The following is a 20,175-nucleotide window of genomic DNA, read 5'->3' on the forward strand; positions in this document are numbered from 1 at the left end:
ACAAAGTGCTGGAGTAACTCAGCAGATCAGGCAGCATCTCTGGAGATCATGGATAGGTGACATTATTAGTAGATTGGTGTCTCGGGTTCATGTTTGTCGGCTTGTCTGATCAAGGTTACTTAAAACAGCAATGGACTCTGTCTTTTTTTGGTAAACCAGCTTCTGCTGTTCCTTGTGTCTACACCCAGAGTGTTTTCACCCAGAGAGTTGTGAATCTGTGGAATTCTCTGCCTCAGAAGGCAGTGGAGGCCAATTCTCTGGATGCTTTCATGAGAGAGCTAGATAGGGCTTTTAAAGATAGGACTTCTCAGGGGATATGGCGAGAAGGCAGGAACGCGGTACTGATTGTGGATGATCAGCCATGATCACAGTGAATGGCGGTGCTGGGCCGAATGGCCTACTCCTGCACCTATTGTCTATTGTCTATTGTCAAAGTGTTGGAGTAACCCAGCACTCCCAGCGTGTTGTGTTTTGTTGTTGGTTGTGATGGTTATGGAATGAAGCCTAAACTCTTCATTACCCTGTGACATGGATGTCGCTGGCTAACAGGTGGGCCATTTCAACGGGTGGTTAATGTTCTGTTTTCAGAGATAAGAAAACGTAGTTGTCGAGTTAAACAGTGTGGAATTAAGCCCTTCGGCCCAACTTGTTCACACCGACCAACGTGTCCCATCTCCCTGCGTGTGACGTGTATCTCTCTAGACCTGTCCTATCCATGCACTTATCCAAATGTGATTTAAACCTTGTGATAGTGCCTGCCTCAACTACCTCCTCCAGCAGCTCGTTCCATACACCCACCACCCTTTGTATAAATGACAGATTCCCTGCCGGGTTGAGGTGACAAAAGCTGAGCATGTGCCCCCCCTCAAACATTCCATCGTTTGTAGGGGTTGTGAGGGATCTCATCTTGTGATGAGATTAAGTGCCACTGTGATGAGAGATTTGTAGACACGAGACACTGCTGGTGCTGGAATCCTGAGCAAATGCTCGCACAGTTGGTGACAGTAAGCTGTGTCTTATTTCCAGCTGTAAAGTGTATAGTATCTTTCCATTTGGGGCATGTTGGTCGGCGTGGGCAAGTTGGGTCAAAGGGCCTGTTTCCACGTTGCATGACAGACTATTTTGGTCAACAATTTCCTTCTCTTCCGGAATGGCAGTGGATACCTGGAGTTACTTTGAGAATGGATCCAGGGCAGATCGGCCATAAATGCAGCAACATGTACCAGCTACAGTGTATCTGTGCACTGCGGACAGCTTGATTGTAATCACATAGTCTCTTCGCTGACTGGACAGCACGCATCAGAAAGTTGTTCACTGTACCTCGGTGCAAGTGACAGTTAACTAAACTAAACTAAAGACATCTGAGTAGGTCAGACCTATCCCTGGGTTTTAAAGTTCCTATGTTTAATAGGTCTGTGTTGAACCTTTTATTCTTTCACCAATAAAAAATATATGCTATTAATGGTGCAGATTTGCTATTAAATAGTGAATGTGTGCTCATTAAGGTCATTTTTTATTGTTCCCCGATGTAAAATTCCAGCATTAATGTGGATAAACTAAATTAAGAACATTGAAGGAAAAGGTTCATTTGTGCCAAATTCTCCAGGTTTTGCCTATTCCTGATATCCAGAAGAATGATCCCACTGTTTGTTAATCCTGGTGTTTGTTCCATTATATCAACTGTATGGTTAAAGTTTCAGAGGTAGTTGATACAATCTCTCATCTGGGTACCCATTGATCTCATTGGTTCCTGTAACTAAACTATCAGAGTTTAGAGCTTGGCATGGAATTGTTGTGGAGAAAGTGGAGGCTGTTTGGCCCAATGGGTCCCTGCTAGCTCTTCAGAGGAATTAATCATTGGGTCGTACAGCACGGAAACTGGTCCTTTGGCCAATTATGTCCCATTTACACGAGTCCCATTTGTCTGTGTGTGGTCCATATTCTACAGACTTTAGAGATACTGCACGGAAACAGGCCCTTTGGCCCACCGAGTCCAAGTGACGGCTGGGTGGTGCAGCGGTAGAGTTGCTGCCTTACAGCGCTAGAGACTCTGGTTCGATCCTGAGCTCGGGTGCTGTCTATACGGAGCTTGTACGTTCTCCCTGTGACCGTGTGAGTTTTCCCCGGGTGCTCCGGTTTCCTCCCAAACTCCAAAGATGTGCAGGTTTGTAGGTTAATTAGCTTTGGTATAAATTGTCCCTCGTGTGTGGGATAGTGTTAGTGTACGGGGATCACTGGTCAGCACAGACCCGGTGGACCGAAGGGCCTGTTTCCGCTCTGTATCTCGAAACTAAACTAAACTAAACCAGTGATCACCCCGCACACTAGCACTATCCGACACATTAGGGACAATTTACAATTTCATCGAAGCCAATTAACCTACAAACCTGCACATCTTCGGGGTGTGGGAAGAAACAGAGCACTCGGAGAAAACCTAGGGAGATTTAGGACCTAGGGAGAAATCTAGGAATACAGGGAGAACGTACAAACCCCGCCTAGACAGCAACTGCAGTCAGGATCGAACCTGGGTATTTGGCACTGAAAGGCAGCATCTTTACTGGCACGCCATTGTGCCACCCTTCCTTTCAACCTGTCCTACCCATGTACCTGTCCAAATGCATTTTGAAGGCTGTAGTAGTATCTGCCTCGACTATCCCCTCTGGCAGCTCGTTCCCACCACCCTTAAGACTGAAGAGAGGTCCCGACCCGAAACGTCACCTATCCATGTTCTCCAGAGACGCTGCCTGACCCGCTGAGTTACTCCAGCACTTTGTGTTCTATTGTTGTACCGTGTGTACGGCTTGATAGTACTCGTGTATAGCATGACTGGATAGCAACATTTTTCACTGTATCTCAGTGCATGCGAGCGAGAATACAAGGGCCTTGGAGAGAGGCTGAGGGGACAACAGGATGGGACTGTTTTCAGAATTGTCTGATCAGCCTTGGACGTTGTGGAGTCAGGAAAATTAATTTTGGAGACACAGCAGGGCAACAGGCCCTTCGGCTCACCGAGTCCATGCCGGCCATTGATCACCCGTTCACACTACTTCTATGTAATCCCACTTTCTCATCCACTCCCGCCTGACACACTAGGGGCAATACACAGAGGGCCAATTAACCTGCAAACCCATAAGACTTTGGGACTGATTCCTGGGATGTCAGGACTGTCTTATGAAGAAAGACTGGATAGACTTGGTTTATACTCTCTAGAATTTAGGGGATTGAGAGGGGATCTTATAGAAATTTACAAAATTCTTAAGGGGTTGGACAGGCTAGATGCAGGAAGATTGCTCCCGATGTTGGGGAAGTCCAGGACAAGGGGTCACAGCTTAAGGATAAGGGGGAAATCCTTTAAAACCGAGATGAGAAGAACTTTTTTCACACAGAGAGTGGTGAATCTCTGGAACTCTCTGCCACAGAGGGTAGTCGAGGCCAGTTCATTGGCTATATTTAAGAGGGAGTTAGATGTGGCCCTTGTGGCTAAGGGGATCAGAGGGTATGGAGAGAAGGCAGGTACGGGATACTGAGTTGGATGATCAGCCATGATCATATTGAATGGCGGTGCAGGCTCGAAGGGCCGAATGGCCTACTCCTGCACCTAATTTCTATGTTTCTATGTTTCTATGTGGGACGAAACTGGAGCACCCAGAGGAAACCCACGTGGTCACAGGGAGAGCGTACAAACACCGTACAGACAGCATCCAAGGTCAGGATTGAATCCCGGTCTCTGGCACTGTGAGGCAACAGGTCTGCCAACTGCGCCACTGTGCTGCCATTTTGTTTAGCATGGAAACAGGCCCGTTGGCCCTCCGAATCCACGCCGACCATTGATCACTCTTTCACACTCGTTCCCTATTATCCCACTTTCTCATCCACTTCCTACACACCAGAGGCATTTTACAGAGGTCCAATTAACCGAAGAACCCGTGGGAGGAAACCCACGCGATCCGAGGTTAAACGTGCAAACTCCAGGTCAGGATTGAACCCGGGTCTGTGAAGCTGAGAGGCAGCAGCCAATGTGCTGTGGTTCTCCAGTTGGCCAGCGAGTCAGCGAGTTTGGCATTCCGTGCAGACTGTGAATTTCCTGTAATTGCACGGTGCACTTTCACTTGTCTCCCAGCGACTAGACATCTGGCCAGTTTTGGAGTTTGGAGTTTTTTGGAGTTTCACTCCATGGAGTTTTGACACATCGGCATTTTCTGTCTCTTGTTTCAATTCCGAGTTTGCCCTTTCTGCTAACGGGGCATGCTTGCTCATTTCTCACATTTCAGGAAACGGTCTCAGCATCAGGAAATTGTGCCTCAAACACTTCCCTGTTTTCCATGCTGTGGACATGGTGCAGTGGCTGTGAGAATCACTGAGTTTTGAGTGAGGGTGTTCGCTGACCAGCGGACGTGTTGGCTCCAGGGGTGGCCTAGCGGTAGATTTGCTGCCTTACAGCACCAGAAACCCGGGTTTGATCCTGACCTCCAGTGCTGTCAGTACCAGGGCTGCCATTGAGCGTGAGAATCACGCTTTTCGACAAATTCTCACGCTCTCACGCTGATCACAAATTTCTCACGCTCTGTCTTGAGAAATTTTGTGATCAACAAGAATTTCAAAACTCATATCAAGTGCATGGGCCACGGGTGTTGGAGAGCCGGGGCTGAAGGAGAGATGGAAGCAGAAGCAGTGGCGGGGACAAATGCGGACGGGGAGCCGGGGCTGGCGAGTGTTTGCCGGGCTGGCGAATGTTTGCTGGGCTGGCGAGTGTTTGCCGGGCTGGTGAGTGTTTGCTGGGCTGGCGAGTCGCTCACTGCAGCTCCGGCCATGGAGCAGCCTCAGTGCAAGAGTCCCGGGCCGTCGGAGGCGTCGGAAGCGTTGCGCTGCTGCCGTGAAAGTCTCTGTGCCGAATTCGCCCTGGTGACCGGCATGGATCAGGTAGCGTCTCTGGAGAGAAGGAATGGGTGATGTTTCTGGTCGTGACCCTTCCAAGGGTCTCGACCCGAAACCTTCAGAAGGGTCTCGACCCGAAACGTCACCCATTCCTTCTCTCCAGATATGCTGCCTGTCCCGCTGCGTTGCTCCAGCATTTTGTGTCTCTCTTCGGTTTAAACCAGCATCTGCAGTTCCTTCACATGCAATGAGACCCAACAAGACGACTTTGAAGCAGTACCACTCGGGTGGCGGAGGGACGGAGAGAGAGGGGATGTTAAAGAAATTGATATTCATACTCAATCGGGGAAATTAGTTGATATCTGTCTTTAAATTGATATTTTGTTCATCTTTAAATGTAAGTCTTGGATTCATGTATCGCGGGAACAAATACGCAAAGGCAAGATGGTAAATATAAACTACAAATTAACTTCAGAAAATGAAACTTGTAGAGATGATCTTTGCCCTTCACTTTACAAGGAATAACCTCAGGGATTATGCAATAAATGCCATTCAAATACTCTGCAACCTTGGGATTATATTGTTCATGTTCAAATCCGATAGTTAAATCTTGATTTGTTCAATATTATAATTAGTGCAAAGATACAGCGTGGAAACAGGCCCTTCGGTCCCTCGAGTCCGTGCCGACCATCAATCTCCCGTTCACACTGGTTCTATGTTATCCCACTTCCTCATCCAGTCCCTATACACTAGGGGGCAATTTACAGAGGGCCAATTAACCTACAAACCCGTACGTCTTTGGGATGTGGGAGGAAACCGGAGCACCCGGAGGAAACCTACGCGGTCACAGGGAGAACGTGCAAACTCCACACAGACTGCACCCAAGACCAGGATCAAACCCGGGTCTCCGACGCTGTGGGGCATTAATTGTAATGCTATATGCCGGGATAATTACCCAATATTACTGATTATTAATCCATTGTATTATTGAATATATATGTTGCGCCCGTTCTCCTTTATCTGTACATTGTGGGCGACTTGCTTGCATTTACCGGATAGCACGCAACAAAAGCTTTTCCCTGTACCTCGCTACAGGTGGCAATAGTTAACTAAAGCAATCTATTTACATGTATCTGTGTGTTGTTGCTTTAACCAGCCTGTTAAGGTGCAGCAACAGAGAATGTAATTGTTCTGATGTCGCTGCATGCGACAACTATACACTCTTGTCTTCATTCTACACTTGAAATTACCACAATGATATTTAAATGGCATTTGGACAGGTACACGCGAAGGATGGAACTGTAGATGCTGCTTTAAACCAATAGACATAAAGTGCTGGAGTAACTCAGCGGGTCAGGCAGCATCTCTAGAAGAAAGGAATGGGTGACGTTTCGGGTCGAGACCCTTCGTCAGACTGAAGGTCTGGTTAATTGGCTTGGTATAAGTGTAAATTGTCCCTAATGTGTGTAGGATAGTGTTAATGTGCGGGGATTGCTGGTCGATGTGGACTTGGTGGGCCGAAGGGCCTGTTTCCACGCTGTATCTCTAAACTGAACCCTGTCCGGCTAGCAGGGCTGTGTAGGGCAGAGTGCCGGGACACGGTGACATCTGGCTCTGATCTCCACAAAGCCAATCACGTATCGAGCAACGCCTCAGATCAATGGGCCTCTGGTGCTTGGAGTCGGTCCACAGACACAGTGAGGAAATTGGATGTTACTCTGGCTTTTTGTGTCTATCAGTGACTTGGAGAGTGGGCTGGACAACGAGTGGCGCAGCTGGTCGTGGCTCCCCTGCTCTACGCTATTCCCACACACTTATGGGCCTGTCCCACTGAGGCGACTCTTTAGGCGATTGTCAGGGACTAGTTTTACTAGCATTCACCTACGACAACCTCCGACAGCAAACACTGTTGCCACTGACGCTTGTAGTTGCCCAAAGGATCGCCTAAGTGGGACAGGCCCTTCAGGCTGCGGCTCAGTGCATGCTGCTGGAAGAAGGTACCACGCACCTACCAGTGGCTGCTAGAAGTAGGTACCAAGCACTTGGTAGAAACGGTGGAAGGTGGTGGCCTTCAAATGGGGGTGGTTGGAGAAAGCATCCTGCTTACCTGCTAGATTTTCACTTGCTGTAACTGCAGGAAAAATGTTCCCGATGTTGGGGGAGTTCAGAACCAGGGTTCACAGTTTAAGAATAAAGGGTAGGCCAGCTAGGACTGAGATGAGGACAAACTTTCTTCATCCAGAGAGTTGTGAATCTGTGGCATTCTCTGCCACACAAGGCAGTGGAAGCCAATTCACTGGATGCCCCATCTACACTCGTCCCATTTGCCCACGTTTGGTCCATATCCCTCTAAACTTTTCCTATCCATGTTTCTGTCCAAGTAATTTGTGAATGTTGTTATAGTACCTGCCTCAACTACCCCCTCTGGCAGCTCGTTCCAAATACCGACTACCCTCTGAGTGAAAAACATTCCCCACAGGTTCCTATTAAATCTTTCCTCCCTCACTTTAAACCTATGTCCTATGGTTCTTAATTCCCCTACCTTGAGAGTAAAAGACTCTGTGCATTCACCGTATCTATTCCCCACATGATTTTAAACACCTCTATAAGATCACCCCTCAGCCTCCTGCGCTCGGATGCAGGAATCTTGAGTTAAAAGAAAAACAAAGTGCTGGAGGAAATCAGCGGGTCAGGCAGCATCTGTGGAGGGAAATCTCCAGGCAACGTTTTGGTTGAACCCTGCTTCAGACTGAAAAAGTGTAACAATTCAAAACGTCGTCTGTCCATTCCCTGTGTAAATGCTGCCTGACTCGCTGGTTCCTCCACCAGTTTTTCTGTTAACTCAAGATTCCTGTATCTGAGCGCAGGGCAGATAACACTATACATAAACGGAATCAAGCCAAAGTGAAGTACAATAAACCGAGCAAAGGAGAAGATACAGAATGCAGAATATAGTTCGCAACATTGTAGCGCATCTGTTCCAGAGACAAAGTCCAATGTCCGCAATGGGGTAGCCCTTTGGCCAAACTTGCCCATGCTAACTTCTTCTTCTTCTAATCTAGTCCACACACAAGATTAGAAGTTGTTCAGCCAGAGATAAACACACTTCTCGGCATCTGCATAGAATGGTGTCTGTCTTGTGCTTCTTGTGCGTGGGGGTGGAGAGATTGGTGGAAACAGGGCGGCGATGTGAACGCCTCTTTCCGCCATGCTAACTATCATGCCCCATCTATACTAGTCCTACCTGCCCATATTTGGCCCATATACCTCTCAATCCTCTCCTATCCATGTGCGTGTCCAAATGTTTCTAAAACATAGTGATAGTAGAGATGAATTGGACAGAGGAAACTCTAGAAACAGATACAATTATGAATCTAAACATTTGAATGGATATATGGAGATTCCATCCTACATGCTAAGGACAATTTACCGAAGCCAATTAAACTACAAACCTGCACGTCTTTGGAACGTTGGAGGAAACCGGAGCACCCGGAGAAAACCCACGCAGTCATAGAGAACACAGAAACACCAGACAGCACGTTGTCAGGATCGAACCCGGGTTGAAGTTGAAGGCTGAAATTCTACAGCTGTTCCATCGTGCCACCACATTTGGCCCATACCCCTCTAAATTCTTCCTATCCATATATCTGACGTAGGGCCCCGACCCAAAATGTAGCCTGCCCATTCCCCCCACAGATGTTGCCTGGGTTCCTCCAGCACTTTGTGTTTTGCTCAAGATTCCAGCATCTGGAACTGTTCTTTGTGTCTCCATATATCTGTCCAAAAAGGTCCTTTGAAAATTGTAATTGTATCCAAATCTATAGCTTCCTCTGACACCTCGTTTCAGGCCTCTGATTGCCCCATATCACTTTAATATCTCTTTATTCTCATTGATCTCTCATTAACCTCCCTGATCTCTCTTTAAATTACCCCCTTCTCACTTTATGTCTTCTGGTTTTAATCTATCCTTTTTAGGGGTGGCAGAGTGGCGCAGGGCTAGACCTGCTGCCTTGCAGCGCCAGAGACCCAGGTTCGATCCTGACTACGGGGGCTGTCTGTACAGAGTTTGCACGTTCTTCCTGTGACCGTGTGGGTTTTTTCAGGGTGCCTCCCACACTCCAAAGACGTACAGGTTTGGTAAAATTGTCCCTAGTGTGTAGGATAGTGCTAGTGTAAGGGTGATCACTGGTTGGCATGTAATCGGTGGGCCGAAGGGCCTGTTTCCACTTTATATCGCAAAAGTCTAAAGTCAGGCAGCGTCTAGAGTCTAAATTCTGGGAAAAAGACTGAGCGTTCACTTTATCCATGCTGCGTGACTGGATAAAGTGCCAAGTGGTCCTATGCCACAACTCGTAAAAATAAAGAGGCTCAAATCTTGGAGCTGGTGACTGAAGTGACTAAGACAGGAGTTTTTGCAGCTGCGTCAAACAAAGTTGCTCCAAGACTGCCAAATGCTGAGAGTGAGTCCGATCACAGAGTTGATCAGAACATTCTGATATTAGACAGCTACAGGGGTAGAACTGTTGCCTCACAGCACCAGAGACCCTGGTTCGATCCTGACCTCGCATGCTGTCTGTGTGGCGTTTGCATGTTCTCCCTGTGACAGCGTGGGTTTCCTCCACGTGCTCCAGTTTCCACCCACATCCCAAAGACGTGCGTGTTTGTAGGATAATTGGCCTCTGTAAATTGTCCCTCGTGTGTAGGGAGTGGATAAGAAAGTGGGATAGCCAGTGTGAATGGGTTATCAATGGACAGCGTGAAATTAGTGGGCCAAAGGGCATGTTTCCACTGTATCTCTAAACTGAAGCTTACAGTTCTCCTCCCAGACTGATTCAGTCTAGCTGAGATTGCCGACACAAGGAACTGCAGATGCTGGTTTACAAAAAAAAGTGTTGGAAAAGTTCCCCCTTTTCTCCCATCTCCCATCAAGCAAGAGTGAAAATGCATAGCTCAAGATTCAGGGAAAGTTTCTTCCCAGCTGTTATCAGGCAACTGAACCATCCTATCACCAACTAGAGAGCGGTCCTGAGCTACTATCTGCCTCATTGGAGACCCATGGACTATCTTTAATCAGAATTTACTGGACTTTATCTTGCATTAAACGTTAAACGTCGCCCATTCCTTCTCTCCAGAGATGCTGCCTCACCTGCTGAGTTACTCCAGCATTTTGTGTCTACCTTCGATTTAAACCAGCATCTGCAGTTCTTTCTTACACATCTGTACATTGTATATGGCTCGATTGTAATCATATATAGTCTTTCCACTGTGTGAAAATGCACACCTCCAGATTCAGGGACAGTTTCTTCCCAGCTGCTATCAGGCAACTGAAGCTAGGTTACTAACTAGAGAGTGGCCTGACCTCCCATCTACCTCATTGGAGACCCTTGGATTAACTTTCATTGTACATTACCTTGCACTAAATGTTATTCACTTTATCCAGTACATTGTGGACATCTTGATTGTAATCAAGTATAGTCTTTCCACTGACTGGATAGTACGCAACAAAAGCTTTTCACTGTACTTCGGTGCACGTGACAATAAACTAAACTAAACTAAGGGTAAGGCAGCATTTGTAGAGAATATGGATAGGTGACGTTTCAGGTCAGGACCCACCTTCAGACAATGAAGGATCCCAACCTGAAATGTTATCTATCCATGTTCTCCAGAGATGCTGCCTGACTCGCTGAGTTACTCCAGCATGTTGTGACTGTCTTTCAGCGGTGGTTGTCTTGGATTAAGCAGCCTCCTAGAATGCATTCCCTTGTTGACGCCCTCTCGTTTGCTTCTCCTTGGACAGCTGGTATCACCATGATCTCTCGCGCCATGCCGCTGAAGCTCTGCTCCTGTCCAACGGCAAGGATGGCTGCTACCTGCTGAGGAAAAGTCACGATGCTCCAAATTTCTACGCACTGTCGGTAAGGTAAGCAGCTCGGACCTGGGCCAGAGAGTCGCTGCGTTATTAGACTAGCCTCAGATCTCACAGGCAGTGAAAATGTTTAATGCCACTTGTAACTGGCTGTGGTGGGTGTTCAGTGTGAGGCATTTTAATACATCGTCATACAGCGTGGAAACATAATCATGTATTGTCTTTCCGATGACTGGTTAGCACGCAACAAATGCTTTTCTCTGTACTTTGGTCTATGTGACAATAAACTAAACTCAACTATGTCCCTCTACACTAGTCTACACCTACCTGTATTTGGCCCATATCCCTCTAAACCTGTCCTATACATGTACCTGTCTAATTGTTTCTTAAATGTTGTGATAGTTACTGCCTCAACGACCTCCTCCGGCAGCTCATTCCATACACCCACCACCCTTTGTATGGAAAAAGTAACCCCTCAGGTTCCTATTAAATCTTTGCCCCCTTCACCTTAAACGTAAGCCCTCTGGTTCCCGATTCCTCTCCCCTGGGCAAGAGTCTCTATGCATCTACATGTGCGAGCAAGCACTCTGGTCCCATTTGGTTTAATGGTTTAGTTTTTAGAAATACAGGTTTTTGTGTCCATCTTCGGTCTATAGCAGCATCTGCAGTTCCTTCCTACACATTCTGACTGTCTGTTTTAGATATGCCTCTCAGAATTTTACATCCTTCTGTCAGGCACGATGGCACAGTGGTAAAGTTGCTGCCTCACAGCGCCACAGACCCGGGCTGGATTCTGACCACAGGTGCTGTTTGTACGGAGTTTACACGTACTCCCTGTGACTGTTTAAGAAGGAACTGCAGATGCTGGAAAATCGAAGGTAGCGAAAGTGCTGGAAAATCGAAGGTAGACAAAAGTGCTGGAAAAAGGCTTCCTCCGTGGCCAGAGTGAGCATCACCGGAAATTGGAGGAGCAGCACATCGTATTCCGCTTGGGCAGTTTGCACCCTAGCGGCATAAACATTGACCTCCAATTTCCGGTAGCCCTTGCTGTCTCCTCCCCTTCTCAGCTCTCCCTCAGCCCTCAGGCTCCTCCTCTTCCTTTCTCCTTTCAAGTGTGTTTAATTGTCATATGTACTGACAACAGAACAATTAAATTCCTACTTGCGGCAGCTTTACAGGCCCATAAACGCAATTATACAGAGATAAATATAAATAATATATATATACATTAGATATGTATATTATATATATAATATAATAATATATCCCCACCATCGAAAGGATTTACCGAAGTCGCTGCCCCAAAAAGGCAGCCAGCATCATCAGAGACCCACACCACCCTGGCCATACACTCATTTCACCCCTGCCATCGGGAAGTAGGTACAGGAGACTGAAAACTGTAACGTCCAGGTTCAGGAACAGCTTCTTCCATACAGCCATTAGGCTATTAAAAACTACAACCTCAAAATAAACTCTGAACTATGTAGACTATTATCGTTATCATTGCACTATTATTGTTTGTTTTTTATGTATGTGTGCGTGCGTGTGTGTATATATATATATATATATATATATATATATAGGAAGTGAACCCATTCATTCTCTCCAGAGATGCTGCCTGTCCCGCTAGAGTTACTCCAGCTTTTTGTGTCTTATCTTCATTTTAAATATATATGTATGGGTATGTGTGTATATATATATACACACACACTGAACTTTTTCTTGTTTATTATATTGTTTACAGTGTACTATGTTTACATATTCTGTTGTGCTGCTGCAAGTAAGAATTTAATTGTTCTATCTGACAATAAAACACTCTTGACTCTCTCTCTAATAATACTATAAATCATTTTGTCTTGCTCTTCATTTCTCTCACCACTACAAGCTCTGTGCTGGCATTCAGATCACTGCTCTTTCGATGGTGATCGGTGATCGGACTCAGTGGGCCAAGGGGCTTGTTTCAGTTTAGTTTAGTTTATTTGTGTCACGTGTACCGAGGTACACTGAAAAGCTTTTGTTGCGTGTGAACCAGTCAACGGGAAGTCACTACGTGATTACAATCGAGCCAATTACACTGTACATATACAGGATATAACAAATAATATTTAGTGCAAGATAAAGACTGGTAAAGTCCAATTAAAGAAAGTCCATTGGTCTCCAAAGAGGTAGATGGTAACTTAGGACTGCTCTCTAATTGGTGATAGGATGGTTCAGTTGCCTGATGACAGCTGGGAAGAAACTGCCCCTGAATCTGGAGGTGCGCATTTTTACACTTCTATACCTCTTGCCTGATGGGAGAGGAGGGAGGAGGGAGTGACCGGGGTGAGACTGGTCCTTGATTATGCTGGTGGCCTTGCCAAGGCAGAGTGAGGTGTAGATGGGGGTCAATGGAAGGGAGGTTGGTTTGTGTGATGGTCTGGGCTATGTCCAGGTATAATCCAGGTACAATGGTGTCAAGAGAAATTGGAAAGCTAGAAACCTCTTTCTAAAGTGATCCACGCTGTCATGTTGAAGATCACTAACGTCTGTGAATTTTTCATCTGCAGAGGCAAAGACTCCGTCAAACACTTCCAGATCGAGTGGAGTGAAGGCTCGATTAAATTTGGATTCAGTGAATTTCATTCTGTCTCCGAGTTTGTCAGTCACTTCGCCAATCAGCCGCTGATTGGCAGCGAGACAGGTAATCCAGCTCTATTCCATGGTCATCCTTCCAGTCTGGAGAAGGGTCCCAACCCGAAACATCACCTGGATATTCCCTCCACAGATGCTGCCTGAATTGCTGAGTTCTTCAAAGAAAGATTTAGCTTCAATGCACAGCGTGCACAGTGAAAAGCTTTGTTTTGCATGCTATCAAATCAGATCAGATAATAAGTGTGTAAGAAAGAACTGCAGATGCTGGTTTAAATCGAAGGTAGACACAAAATGCTGGAGTAACTCAGCGGATATGGCAGCATCTCTGGAGAAAAGGAATGGGTGACATTTTGGGTCGAGACTGATCAGATAATAACATACATAAATACAATCAAGCCAAACTCAAGTACAATAGGTAGAGCATGGGGAAGATGCATAGTGCAGAATATAGTTCTCAGCATTGTAGCGCATCTGTTCCAGAAACCAAATCTATAATTTGCTCAAGATTTCAGTATCTGCAGTTCCTTGTGTCTCCATTTTAGTGCTCCTCAAATAATGCCAGGAACTGCAGATGCTGGTTTACACTGAAGATAGACACAAAATGCTTGAGTAACTCAGTGGGTCAGGCAGCATCTCTGAAGAAAAGGAATAGGTGACGTTTCGGGTTAAGACTGAAGGTTGAATCTGAAGAAGGGTCTCAACCCGAAACGTCATCTAATCCTTTTCTCCAGAGATGTTGCCTGACCTTCTGAGTTACTCTAGCATTTTGTGTCTATCCCCTCAAATTATGGATACCTTGAAGAGGTTCTCTTCCTCTCTCTGATGGGATTTCAGTGTGACCCTCTTTCACTGCTCCCCCTCTTTTTTCCCTGCTGCTCTCCTGCTTCAGGACCATGTTCTGATGCAGATTTGCTCACACAGCCATGCATTCTTCACTTCCACCCTTGGTCACTATCTCCATCCTTCTTTCCCCCACCCAACTCATCTGCCAGTCACACCCACCTCGTCCCACATTGCTTCCAACTCCGTTTCCTGGCCTCACATTTGGGGTCCAACCAAGATCTAAGTTACATGCACTCCACCGCTTCTCACAATAGTTCTCTCTCCGGACAATCTCTGCCGTACACTGGTTCTGAGTGTTGTAAGTGGTTGCATCTGTTCCATAGACAAAGTCTAATGCCCACAATGGGGTAGAGGTGAAGCGAACAGTACCCTAGCTTATGGAAGGACCGTTCAGAAGCCTGATAACAGAGGCTAACAATCTATTCCTAAATCTGGTGGTGCGTGCTTTCAAGCTTCTGTACCTTCTGCTGGACGGGAGCAGGGAGAAGGAGAAATGGCTGGGGTGGGACAAGTCCTTGATTTGTGTATGTGGAATTCTTTGCCACAGAAGGCTGTGGAGGCCAAGTCAGTGGATATTTTTAAGGCAAAGATAGATTCTCGGTTAGGAGAATCTAGGCAGGAGAATGGGGTTAGGAGGGAGAGATAGATCAGTCATGATTGAATGGCGGAGTAGACTTGATGGGCCGAATGGCCTAATTCTACTCCAATCACTTATGACCTTATTATATTGGGTTCTTTCCTGAGGCAACATAAAGTGCAGATGGTTGATGATGGAGCATGTGGTCAGAGTCATTGGAGACATGCTGAACTTCCTTAGACGTCTGAGGAAGCAGAGGCGTTGATGTGCTTTCTAGGCCGTAGTGTCAATGTGGTTGGAGCAGGACAAAGACTTTGTGACGCAAGGATTTCCCATTCTCCTCCCACTCTCACCACGTTTTCACATGGAAATGTATCAGTGAGAACCTGGAAAACTCCACCCAGCAGAGGAGTAATGAAGGGTTCTCAGTTATTTTGTAGTTTTTAAAAGTCCAGAAATTGTTTTGTATGAGTTTTATTTTGTTTTGTATGCCACAGACAGCTGTGGAGGCCAAGTTGATTCACCTCCACCTTATTGTTGACATTGGACTTGGTCTCTGGAAGTGATGCACTACAATGCTGGGAACTATGTTCGGCACTCTGTATCTTCCTCGTTGGAATATCTATTGTACTAGACTTTGACTTGATTGTATTGATTTACAGTATTAAGGAGGAGATTAACAGACACTTGATTCGTAAGGGTGTCAAAGGATAATAATAATAATAATAATAAATTTTATTTATGGGCGCCATTCAAGACTCTCAAGGACACCTTACAAAATTTAGTAAACAGATTACAAAACATGTAAGCGGAATGAAACAAAACAAAAAATAACGACAAAAAAATCACAAATAAATAGTAAAGACATCAACAATACACAATTCAAAGACACAATTCAAAGACACAATTCAAAGAGGGAGCAGCGGCAGCTAATCGCGCCAGCGTTCACTCTCCCTTCCGGCAGCCATCTAGGAAACGGAACAATAAGGATCTTTAACATAGAAACATCCCCCCACAATGGTTACCATTATGGGGGAAGGCACAATGTCCAGTCCCCATCCCCAGTTCACCCATAGTCGGGCCAATTGAGGCCTCCACAGTTGCCTCTACGGATAAGGGGGGAAGGCAGGAGAATGGGGATGAGAGAGAAAGATAGGTCAGCCATGATTGAATGGTGAAGTAGACGATTGGCCGAATGGCCTACTTCTGTTCCTATGACTTATAATATGTTTTCATTGTGTATGCTAAAATATCTTTGCAATAGTATATTTGTTGTTCAAGAATGGTATTGTGTGGAGTAATTTTTGAGGGAATATAGAACAGTACAGCACATGAACAAGCCCTTCAGCTCACAATATCGGTGCTGAATATTATACCAAGACCAAATCTTATCTGTGTGCATGTGATCCATATCCTTGCATAGCAAATCCATGTGCCTATCCAAAAGCCTCAAACACCATTATCATATCTGCCTCCACTACCACCCTGGCAGTGTATTCCGGGCATTCACCAGCCTCTGTGTGTAAAAATAAATTCACCCTGCATCTCTCCTTTAAAATTTGCCCTCTCACAATAAAGCTTTGCCCGTTAGTATTTGATATTTCCACCCTGCGGAAAAGTGTTCTGACTGTCTGCCCTATCTATGCCTCTCACACTTGTTATACTTTTATCAGGTCTCCCCTCAATCCCTGCATTCCAAAGAAAAAAATCCAAGTCTGTCCCTGTCGGATAATACCGTTAAATCCAGGTGCCATTTCCGCACCGTTTTCAAAGCCTCCGCATCCTTCCTGTAATGGGGTGACCAGAACTACACGCAATACTCCAAGCGTGGCCTAACCAAAGTCTTATCAAACTGCCTCATGACTTGCTGACTCTTCTACTCAATGCCTTACTGTTTGGAATTTGCCATCTCAAGGAGGCAGCTCACCACAAACTTCTTGAGGCAGTTAAGCATTGGCAATAAATGCAGGCCTTCCCATTGTAGCTCCATCATGGCTGTCCTCAGAAAGAACAGGAAAGATCCCACACGGCGTTGATCTATGCTGTTTGTAGGCATCCCAGTTAAGATTAGTGTAGGTGAGTGTTTTGCTGAATCTATATTCTGTAATAGGTACACAAAAATGCTGGAGAGACTCAGCGAGTGCAGCAGCATATATGGAGCGAAGGAAATAGGCAACGTTTCGGGCCAAAACCCTTCTTCAGACTATATTCTGTAATACTGGATTGAGCCCAACACATGTGGAATTTGGTAATGGACCAACCTTGCTCAATCCCATGCCAAGTCGAGTGGAGTTTATTGTCATATCATCAGTCAGAGCATTGAGTGTAGAAGTTAGGAGGTCGTGTTGCAGTTATGCAAGACATTGGTATGACCACATTCAGAGTATTGTGTTCAGTTCTGGCCACCATGTTATAGGAAAAATGTTTTCAAGATAGGAAGGGTGCAGAGAACATTTACGAGGATTTTGCCAGGACTTGAGGGCTTGAGCCATACGGAGAGGCCAGGCAAGCTTGGACTTTATTCCTAGGAGCACAGGAGGATGTCCTTATAGAGGTGTATAAAATCATGAGAGGAATATTTGTGTCCTTTTGTGCATTAACCAGCATCTGCAATTCCTTGCTTCTATCATGTGAGATTCAATGTGCATTTGCACTTCTGATGCAACCAAATGAACTTATAGATGCTGGATGTTTGTAGGTTAATTGGCCTCTGTAAATTGTTTATTTGTGTCACGTGTACCGAGGTACAGTGAAAAGCTTTTGTTGCGTGTGAACCAGTCAGCGGAAAGTCAACATGTGATTACAATCGAGCCATTCACACTGTACATATACAGGATATAACAAATATTATTTAGTGCAAGATAAAGACTGGTAAAGTCCAATTAAAGGAAGTCCATTGGTCTCCAAAGAGGTAGATGGTAACTTAGGACTGCTCTCTAATTGGTGATAGGATGGTTCAGTTGCCTGATGACAGCTGGGAAGAAACTGTCCCTGAATCTGGAGGTGCGCATTTTTACACTTCTATACCTCTTGCCTGATGGGCGAGGAGGGAGTGACCGGGGTGAGACTGGTCCTCGATTACGCTGGTGGCCTTGCCAAGGCAGCATGAGGTGTAGATGGGGTCAATGGAAGGGGAGTTGGTGTGTGTGATGGTCTGGGCTATGTCCAGGTACAATCCAGGTACAATGGTGTCAAGAGAAATTGGAAAGCTAGAAACCTCTTTCTAAAGTGATCCACGCTGTCATGTCCCTAGTGTGTAGTCCCGCTCCGGATGAGAAAGTGGGATAACATAGAACTAAAGTGAACAGGTGATTGATGGTCGCCGTGGATTCTGCTTCCGTGCTGTATCGCTAAACTAACACTGAACACCTACACTCAGTCAGCCTTAGCCTACGCGATCTCCTGGTTGCCAAATGTTTTATCTCCCCTTCCCGTTCCAATACTGACCTTTCTGTCCTGGGCCTTCTCCACTGTCCAGAGTGCGGCCACATGTAAATTGGAGGAACAGCACCTCATATTTCACCTGGGCAGCTTAAAACCCAACGGTATGAATATTGATTTCTCTAATTTTAAGTATCCACTGCCTTCCTTCTCTCTCTGCCCCTCCCCCACCCACTCCTGCCACTTCCACTGTTCACATCCATATATCCCTTTGTTATCACCTCTTCCACAGCCAACAATGGACCATTGTGGGCTCCAATGGCCATCGGTACCAGCTCAGATTTGTAGTGTACCTTTCCATACCATCTAGTTCCATACTAGTTTCCATCTCCTTTGACTCTGGGTGTAAAGAAGGGTCTCGACACGAACGTCACCTATTCCTTTTCTCCAGAGATGCTGCCTGACCCACTGAGTTACTCCAGTATTTTGTGTCCATCTCTAAACTACAAGATAAGCATCATGTTTTTATCAAATTTATTTATCCGAAGGGACGCTGCTTGTACTGAAGAGTCCATACCCTCGGCAAGTGGAGGAGCCTTCCATTTACGAATCAGTGCGGGTCCACACAGCCATGCAGACAGGACGGACAGAGAACGACCTTGTTTCCAAGGCTCCCTCTGTGAGTGCACCATCTTAGCTCCATGCCCGGCTCCAGCTGGGTTGCAATTATTTACCAGGCTGTGATTTGTTTAATTTAGTTTAGTTTACTTTAATGTCACGTGCACCGAGGTACAGTGAAAAGCTTTTTGTTGCGTGCTATCCAGTCAGCGGAAAGACTATACTTGATTACAATCAAGACGTCCACAATGTACAGATACTGGATAAAGGGAATAATGTTTAGTGCAAGGTAATGTACAATTAAAGTTAATCCAAGGGTCTCCAATGAGGTAGATGGAAAGTCAGGACCACTCTCTAGTTGGTAATAGGATGGTTCAGTTGCCTGATAGCAGCTGGGAAGAAACTGTCCCTGAATCTGGAGGTGTGCATTTTCACACTTCTGTACCTCTTGCCTGATGGGAGAGAGAAGAGGGAGTGACAGGGGTGACAAAGGACAAAGGACATTTATTGTCACGTACACCAATTGGAGTAGTGAAATTTGAGTTGCCATTTGCAGCACACCAATAAAAATAAAACACAATAAAGAATTTAACATTGAACATAAAAATATCCCCCCACAATGGTTCCCACTGTGAGGGAAGGCAACAAAGTCCAGTCCTCTTCCTCATTGTTCACCCATGGTCGGGCCTATTGAGGCCTCCGCAGTCGCCGCGACGGCAGCCCGATGTTACAGGCCCTCTCGCCGGATGATGGAGCTCCGGCGTCGGGAAAACACTCTCAGCGGCTTGGAGTGTCTGGAACGGCCGCTTCCTCCCCGGAGACCGCGGCTCCCGAAGTCCACAGGCCGCGCTGGTCGGAGCTCCAACACTGGCGATCTCGGCGAGAGATCCCAGGCTCCACAGTGTTTAAGCCCAGCGCCGCCCGCAGCTGGACACTCCGCGACCACAGCTCCACGATGTTGGAGTCGGCGGTCTAAGGACTCCGGAGCTTACCACACGGCGACCCAGGTAAGGCATCGCCCGCTCCGCGATGGTGCTTCAGAGCTATGCCGCTGCCGAAGCTGAGGTTCTGGCCGGTCCCGGCAAGAAACGCCGCTCCAGTCCCGTTGGTAGGCCGCGAGGAAGGGGCGAAGATGCGGCTCAGAGGAAAGCCGTATCTCCGACCAGGTAGAGACTGAGAAATATAGTTTCCCCCTTCCCCCACCCCTCCACATAAAGAGCCTAGACCTCCAAAACAAAAACTTTCAACACACTAAAAAAAATTTAAAGGGTGAAAGGACGAACAGCTGCAGGCAGGGCAGCCATACTCGACGGCGCCCCCACTCAGGGCCACTCAGGAGTCAATGGAATGGAGGATGGTTCGTGTGAGCTGCGTCCGCAATTCT

At 46.3% G+C, this 20,175-nt stretch overlaps 1 protein-coding gene across 1 annotated transcript in view; it reads left to right on the plus strand.

Annotated features, from left to right (window-relative positions):
* dapp1 (dual adaptor of phosphotyrosine and 3-phosphoinositides 1) overlaps positions 1-20,175 on the plus strand; it is a 105,657-nt gene that overhangs the window by 75,549 nt on the left and 9,933 nt on the right. The window contains exons 2-4 of the mRNA XM_033022860.1: positions 10,673-10,795; positions 13,288-13,421; positions 18,722-18,852. Coding sequence (XP_032878751.1) covers positions 10,673-10,795; positions 13,288-13,421; positions 18,722-18,852 — 388 coding nt within the window. The remainder of the gene's footprint in view (positions 1-10,672; positions 10,796-13,287; positions 13,422-18,721; positions 18,853-20,175) is intronic.

The sequence above is a fragment of the Amblyraja radiata genome, chromosome 1 (assembly GCF_010909765.2).
Source record: "Amblyraja radiata isolate CabotCenter1 chromosome 1, sAmbRad1.1.pri, whole genome shotgun sequence".
In the NCBI taxonomy this organism is placed as follows: domain Eukaryota; kingdom Metazoa; phylum Chordata; class Chondrichthyes; order Rajiformes; family Rajidae; genus Amblyraja; species Amblyraja radiata.